The 8376-nt window shown below is 40.2% G+C and overlaps 2 protein-coding genes across 2 annotated transcripts; both read left to right on the top strand.

The window, feature by feature from the left end:
- Nucleotides 1-4140: 4140 nt before the first annotated feature.
- Nucleotides 4141-5676, top strand: MELLADRAFT_90037 (uncharacterized protein; the record flags this gene model as incomplete). Its single annotated transcript, XM_007413051.1, has 5 exons — nt 4141-4157; nt 4231-4741; nt 4833-5083; nt 5159-5574; nt 5624-5676. 5 exons carry the CDS (start codon nt 4141-4143, stop codon nt 5674-5676), a joined length of 1248 nt encoding a protein of 415 aa, XP_007413113.1.
- A 986-nt stretch (nt 5677-6662) lies between these two features.
- On the top strand, nt 6663-7258 carry MELLADRAFT_65476 (uncharacterized protein; the record flags this gene model as incomplete). Its single annotated transcript, XM_007413052.1, has 4 exons — nt 6663-6714; nt 6786-6980; nt 7047-7136; nt 7188-7258. 4 exons carry the CDS (start codon nt 6663-6665, stop codon nt 7256-7258), a joined length of 408 nt encoding a protein of 135 aa, XP_007413114.1.
- Between the last annotated feature and the right edge of the window lie 1118 nt (nt 7259-8376).

Here is an 8376-nt window from a genome sequence, read left to right as displayed (position 1 = left end):
TGCGCTTCAGCTTTGAATGAGGTTATGGAAGTTAGTATAGTTCTAAACTGTCTCATTTCTTTCAATTATGTATCATACTCGTTTACTGAGACCTAATGACTTGACCAGGTTATTGTATTAGCCACATCCAGAGTGGAGGGTGACCACTCGACAGCAGCCATTCTTCTACTTGACTATCACCGTGTCCGAACTTCACTGGAAAAACTTGGCTTACATACTCCTTACGCCAGTCTCCAAACCATGATTACTAGCATGGTTAATTGCCTTCAATCATACGAATCAGAGGCTCTTCAATGCGACGCGATCGTCATTGCCACTGTCCTCAACCCTCGTCTCAGAATGAAGTTCTTCGAACTTCATCATCCAACACAAGTTGCTCATGTTCAAAGAGTTATGGAGCGCGAAATGGACTCTTATTCAACTAAATACCAAGCCAGTCACCCATCTGCACTCGTCATATCTAATCAGCAAGATACTACTGTCACCGACGATGAGTATAATGTCTTTGCTTCAAACGCATCCGGACCTAATGATGATACCGAGCAAGAGTATGAGGGTTATATGTCAGGGAAATTCCCACTCACTGCTGGCACACTTTTATCGTGGTGGAAGGTATGTTTTCGTTTCATTTTCATCATACTCAAAGTTTCTAATGACCTCTTCTGTTTTAGGACAATTCAGGGGCATTCCCGGTCCTTTCAATCATGGCTCGTGACTTTCTGGCATGTTCAGGAACAACTTGTTCATGTGAACGATGTTTTTCAGGTGCAGCTGACGTGTGTGGGTCTGATCGATCGGCTATGAGTAGCCGTACCATCGAGCGATGTGCTTCTTCTCGGGAGTGGCTTAGGGCGGGGATAAAGGTTCCTGGCGAGTTTTCTGAGGCTTTTGCCTTGGTGGAAAAGATGGACAGAAGATGAATCGATCTTTCTTTTTTTCTTATTATTATATCCTCTCTCTTTCAGTCTGACTCGATCTTTTGTTTCTTTACTCTCTTTGAATCAGTTTGGCTTTGTTTTTTTCCTACATTCACTCACAGTCTCATTTTTTATCTCATTCATTTAGATCCCCTTCTACTTCTAAACTATCCTTAATACATTTTGTTTTTTCTTTTTTTCCTATTCGTCTACTCTCTTACTCAGCTTTTTAATGATTCTTGTATATGTTTGCCAGATATTCTTTATATGACTTTTAATAAAATTCTATGTTCATACTTAACATAAACTGTGTGCGCTATCGTAGCGATAGTGCGCAAATATTGTAGTGGCCGGTAGTGACTTACCCACGCCACTACATAAATGTCATAGCGGGTCCTCCGAGATAGTGGTGCGTAGCGTGTCCTCAGGATAGTGGTACTTCACACCACTATCCAGTACCCCTGATATTGCTGTGCGTAGCGCAGCGGTTTCGACGTTGTTCTCAAGCTTGAGGAATACTTTAGAGATGCACTCCGTAAACCAGCACCAATCTGTGCAACTATACTCAATCCACGACTTAAGATGAAGTTTTTCGAAGTGAGCAAACTTTATGTATAGTCTTACTCTCTTTAGATGTTTGAACTGATGTGTATAATCAGGATCGTGCTACATTCTTCACTCGCTATGGCATGAATCCAAACGATTTCAAGTCACATTTCATTAAGAAATCTAATCAGTTCTCATCATCAACTTCAATCCCACAACATGCGAAGAAGAAAAGTAAATCTTACCTTGACGATGCCATCTACGGAACTGAAGAAGATACCGAATCCACCACGATTGAAAGCGAGATAGCTCAATACTTGGCTGAGCCTCGCGAGCATCGTTCAAAAACCATTCTTGGATATTGGAAACTCCGTGAAGTATCTTCACCAGGCCTTGCTCAAATGGCCAAGATGTACTGGGGGATTCCTGCTACAAGCACCTCATCCGAAGGAGCATTTAGTAAGACAAAGAGGATCTTGGTGCCTCAGAGATCATCTTTATCTTCCATAAGTGTTGAAGTGCTATTATGTATCAAGGAATGGTACCGTATTTTTGGTCCTATACCTTTTCCATTGGTTAAAAATTCTCTAAGTGTTTGTATCGAGATTGATGGGGAGGATTAGTCTCCGTTTTCCTCAATTTCTCCTCACTGCCTTTTCTTCAACATCTTTACCGAGATCTTTTCATTCGATATCGGTCATCGTTGTTTACTTAGCTCTTTTCATTACTGTCTTTACCAATAATATTATTATCTAACCTTTCAAAGAACTCCGGTGACGCAGTAGAACGTAAAAATAGCCTATTTTGCGCCTTACCCGCGGGTTCCCCGCGGGTAGGGTTTTTCTTCTGAGCTTGAGCCCGCACCCCTACCCTATTGGGTCCCCTAAGCATTGCGGTTCTGGAACTGGTCTCCGAACCCTACCCCTGTCGGGGTAGGGTTCGGGGACCCCGCGGGGCGACGGGTCCGGGGCTCAGGTTGACCAACATCTAATCATCGCAATTAAATAACCTTGCAAATGTCAAAAAACTCCCTTCATATCATAGTTTTGCAAGACATCCTTCACAGACATCTCAAACCGCCGCAAAGATTCCATCGTTAAAGTCGAATTCATCTCATGATTCTTTAATTTTGCGATGAATCTTCCCAATCCATGGATTGGATTGGCTCCAATGCATTCAAGTTTCTATGTGACCTTACACCCACTAAAGGTGGTAGAAAAGGTACTGCCGCTGAGCTTACGTATCTGAATGGTGATTTGAATGGGCCTGGAGGACATCCGCTTGACCTCTATCCAGCAAGGCCAGAGTCTCGCACACCTAGCTTAGACTCGATTTGTCAAAAGGTCGGAGATTACCTTCTTTCAAGAAATGCAAGTGACTTATGCAAAGTCTTATTAACCTTTTATTGTTCTGCATTTGATTCGTTTTAATATCTTTTATTTCCATTATTCATCCTATCATCTTCAAAAACCAATAATTTTGTATCGTGAAATATTCCTCATTCAAGACCAATATCAACATAATCAAGCATTTAGTACCTACTTTTCAACCTTTTTTTGATCAAACAACACCTCAAAACACCTCAGAACTGAGTCATGTTTCGGAAACTGACCTTGACAACCTTCATGTCTCGGAAACCGACTTTGAGAACGTGGAAGATGACGACAAATACAATGGATTCGATCAAGATATCGATTACAATGATGAGTATGTGGATTTAGATGGAGACAACCATTCTAATCTCACTCATCATCATAAAACCAATTCAAAGATATCTCCATCAACTACAACGATAAAGTCCTCAAAATCAAACAAATCCACACCTCGGGGTGTCAAGAAAACGTTTGGCCTACCCCTCGACAGGGAATCCTTTGTAACCTATATACATGAAGAGACTACTCTTGACGATGAGGGCTATCCGCTTCTTCCCAACGGCAACACAGTATATGTCAAGCTCGCCAATCAGAAACGTCCCACAAACTGGGGAACATTTGCTTTCATGTATACTACTTCTGAAGGAGGTAAAGAAAAGAAGAATTGGCGAACTGTTCAATTTAAATGCTTAGGTGTAATAGTTTGCAAAAGCATTACTTGTGACTATTTGGGCTCACCACCCACCTGCTCAAATAAGAGAAGAGAATGGAGCACCCAGTCAATTATTTTGTTATAGTTTACATTGATTATCTTCTTTCATACTCACGCATGTATATCTTGATAGACCTCGTAAATGCCAAGCGGCACGGTGTTCAGATTACCTGCAGTACATTACATGCGACAACACTATGTGTCAGATGGACGAGCATACCAGCGGTTGGGGTATAATCTGACACACTGGTATCCACAATCATCAATGGCCCCGTCGATCTAAGCTGGACAAACTATCACTGGACAAATTTGCACGAAAAGTCGTGGAAAATCCCGAAATCAGACCATTACAACACAAGGTCTGTACATAAATAACTCTTAAATTTTTTCATTTATTGACATGATAATCATCTTACTTCTTTAGGTAGGACGTGCTCCAGCCGGTCAGAAGAACATTGAGTCTGTCTCAAACATTCATCCGGCGTTTGGCCATCTTCATCGCACCGGTTACTATCGTCGTACGATCCTGGTGAATTCCGGTGTAATTCCAGACAAGAAAATACCTGGAGCAGGTGACAGCTTTGTATTGGACATGTGTCATTGGGCTGAGTAATTTCCTTTCTATTCTATTATATTACTTAGTCTCAATCAACTTACTCATATATTTGGATATTTTTTCAAGGCATGGAATGTTAGAAAGATCCAGCTCTTTCAAGCCACGAAATGCTCACATGACGTTTCAAACTGAATGGATGACGAGACAGCTTCTTTCTCGAGACGAGGACAACAATGTGCATAGTGGAGGCCTTCTCTCCAATGTGACTTACAAATTTTTTGCCAATGGTCATCTTTTGTCAACTTCTATGTACAACAAGGACCTTCGGCGTTGGATTCCCATTTTATTTACGTGGTTAAGAAGTTTAACCGAAGAACACTATTCAGCTCATTTTGAAACCCTCATGTCTCAAATTAAAGCAGCAGATATGACTGCTGCTGAACGTGATACACTCGTCCGGCAAGTAGTAGATTTCTCGGCGGCACAGAAGAACGGGTTTATCATGGCTTATATGGAAGTTTTTCAAGAGACGGATCGTGCTGTTGCACTCGACAAATTAAAAGGTTGTGAAGAGCATTTTAGAGCTCAGGTGACGAGGGTGAAGAGGAACCGCAACATCATACCTGCTGATAATGAGGTATGATATATTTTTCAAATTATTTTCTTAATTATTATTTCATCCAAATGTGATTTATACTGATATCTTGGTGATTTGCTCACAGCATGAGTTTGAAAAAGCAGCCCGTGGCCTTATGAAGCCAGACAAACCTGGAGGTTTGAATTGCGATGAAAAAATTGCACAGATGCGCAAGAATTTTCCTAAAGCCAAGCGATGGCTCGAGTGGTGGACAGCGGCCAACATCAAGGCCATGATATTCAAAGCAAGGCCTAAGAGAATTGACTATGATGGACTTTGCACCAACATGCCGGCGACAACCAACGCGCAAGAGTCTCTCCATCGCGTTTATTACATGATCACGTAGGTTTTATTTTCATTAATTTTGTTTTAACTTTTTGCATATTTGTTTTGTAACTTGTGCTGACTATATTTGAGCCCTATCAGCGAAGGTAATTGTACCATTGCTATAGGGCTAATCCAGTTATATGCATTGGCTCTTAGTCTAGAAAGGGACCACAAAGACCGCCTTCGAGGTGTTCCAATTGGATATGGGGAAGAAAACAAGAGCTATAAGAAGGTGGCTCAAATTCTGGGATGGTCGAAGGAACCTCGCAATTTCCGAGAAACGAAGTCTGATGGTAGGCCGCCAGATACAACGCTGGCTCTACTAGGACCGTTGAAGAAGCTTGGTAGACCTAAAGGGTCTACCAATATCGACCGAAACCCAGTCACGACTTACCCCGGTTTTTCCTCTAGCACTGCCATTGGGCGCCAAAATCAATGTTGGCTCAATTCCATGACCGAATGTCTGTATGCAGTTCATACAGCTGTTTGGTACAGCCGGGAAACAGGTAAATCAACTCATATTTTTGCCAAGCTAATGAAGCTGTTCTCGTCAAGGTCAACCTGGGAGATCAGTCAGAAAGGTCAGATCAAGAGCATTCTATCAATAGGACAAAATACTCTCCATGCTGCCATACAAGAAAGTCGACCTGGAAGCTTCCTTCCGGACCAATTTGCTTCCGCTGAACAGTCTTTCAAAGGTATCTTCAATAAGGAAACTTGAACCAATCATCCGTCATCTCCTGCTATCACTCTTCAACTGTTTTGTCTCAACCTCAAGACGAAGCTTATCTGCTCTCATAACAATGAACATATTTTAAACAAAAATAAACATATAAATTCAATTACGTTGTCTCACAACCACTTTGGTGATAAATTTACTTGTGCGCAAACAAGTAAACTTCTGGAACAATGGTCATCATCAACAGGGCTTCAAGGTCTATCATCTCGACACTGCCGTGTTTGCAAGGTCAACAAAGACGAAGTAAAATCCAGTGATCCTACTTCGTCTCCACCCTTCTATGAAAAATCTCGGATTGTATTGGATCCAGCGCCTCCCCATCTACATGTCCAACTTGATATTACTTACTTATTGAATGTTCAGTGCCCAGAAGCCTTCAAGATGATGCAAGAATGTGATTTACCTTACAGATTAATTATCAATGGGACTACTTACATCATGCAGGCTCGCGGTTTTTGGGGAGGTAATCATTATTGGTTTAAAGCCATACAAACAGTTGGTGGCCTGACAGGTGTGTGGCATCATAATGATATGGAAAATGCTGGAATTGCGAAGTTGGTATCTAGAGATGTAGAGAATATTGGAGGACCTTTACCTAATACAAGCTGGGTTATCTATTCTCGAGCACCTACAGCGGCTGAGTCATTGATAATCAAGGAAGCAGATAGCAAGATTGACCGGTCTGTGGGCAACAAAGAATTATTAGACCGACCATCTTCTCAATCTCAAATTGAAGGTGATGAACATGAATTTGATGAAGAGGTACAAAACATGAATATTGAAGAAGAAGATTATGAATTACCCAATGACTCAGATGTAGAAATTGTTCACAATAATATCAACGAGGTAGATGATATGTTTACCTTGGATGATGAAGCCCCTGTGCCAAAGTTGAAACCAAAACAAGGTGAGTTTCTATTCATCTTACATATGTTTGGTGTCACAACTTTTATTTATACTTTGTTGTTGATTTTTTAGGTCGTAAAAAAACTTCTGATATCCAGTTCAAGACCAGCAAAGAGATGGAAGGTATGTTTGCCTCCGACAAAGTTGCTAGTGAAGCAACTTTGGCACCTTTGCAAAAGAAAGAGTTGCAAGGGATGTTTGCCTCGGAGGATGAATTTGCTATTGAAGCGCCTTTGGAAACCGTGAAGGCAAAGCCAAAAAAACAAGGTTAGAAATCTTTCTAACATCACTGACTATTACGTCTGATTCATGAATCTTTATTAATTTGGCCAGGACGTAAGAAATCAATTCTAAAACAAGAGAAAGAAAACATGAAACAAGAGAAAGAAAACGTGGAACCTTTGGCAGATAAATCAAAACGAGGTTAGTATTTTTTTTTACCTATTGACCTTATGTTATCATATTTATGCATAGATATTTCTTCTTTTTATCAGGACGTAGGAAATCAATTGTTAAAGAAGAGGTGTTGCCCTCAGGTAATGTAGACACAGAAGAGAAGGTATCTTCCAAGAAGGTATCTTCAAATAAACGAAAATGTGGTGAGTTATTCACAAAAATTTGTCATTCATTCATGTGTCATTCATCTATCTTACCTATTCTTTTTCATATCACGTAGCACCTGATGGCGACGAACTTGCAGGTGATGGTGCAAAAGCAAAGAAAAAACCCCGATGGAAAGGATGGGTTGAGGTGGAAGAAAACATGGCAGAAGAAGATGACACTTTGGAGGTGGCTGCTGACAGGCTCAGCAGCCAAGACCGTAAGGCCGGTATACGTGTATCAAAGCGTACAAGGCGTAAGAGGGATTAATATGTCGTTATTTATTTATTTATTTATATTTTTCTAGTCATTCTTTCCTTTGGGGTTTCTTTTAATTATTTACATTTTTTCTATCTGCTTGTTTTTTTTCTCCTTGTCGTCACTGTGTCTTTTTTTCTACTTTTTATTTTCTGCTTGTTCTTAATGTTGTTTAGGCATGTAATACAAGAATTTTATTTTTTGATCTTGAAACTTTGATCGTAAATTTCGAAATTGAAGCAAAATTTTGTAATTTTGCAATGTTTTTTTTTTGCAAAGTATATACTCCGGTATTTAATGGGGTGGGTGATTTTTACACAGACTTGTTTACACCGGATCTTCATGTGTAAAATCAAGTCAGTGTAAAATTCCAAAGCAGGGCCGGGTACTTAGAATTTTACACTTGTCTCGATTTTTTTTTCTCAGTGTAAAAAAAAACAGTGTAAAAATCTTGCGGCCGGTGGCAATATTGACTTTTACACTGAATTTGTTACACATGGCACGGTGTAGTATTTAAAGCTCAACAAGAGCTTTACAACACCTAAGAAGGGATAATCTACTACGTGTAATATAGTAGAAGTTGCCTAAAGACTGCCTTCTTCAAAGAAACCAGCACAAGGGCACTTGCTGACCACTTTGTGATAACAGAGAAAAGGATAAAAGGCACCAGAGAAATAAAGCAATACTGTTGTTAAGTATTATTCCCAGATTTTAAGCGCAAAAAAGTCACACACTATGTTTATTACTAGCAATACTGTTGTAAGTATTATTCCCAATTAGACTTGTAGTCTTTAACACACGTAAA

This window comes from Melampsora larici-populina, assembly GCF_000204055.1.
Source record: "Melampsora larici-populina 98AG31 unplaced genomic scaffold MELLAscaffold_34, whole genome shotgun sequence".
In the NCBI taxonomy this organism is placed as follows: domain Eukaryota; kingdom Fungi; phylum Basidiomycota; class Pucciniomycetes; order Pucciniales; family Melampsoraceae; genus Melampsora; species Melampsora laricis-populina.
Note: the sequence above shows the minus strand (reverse complement) of the source record. Positions and strands in the feature narration are given on the sequence as shown.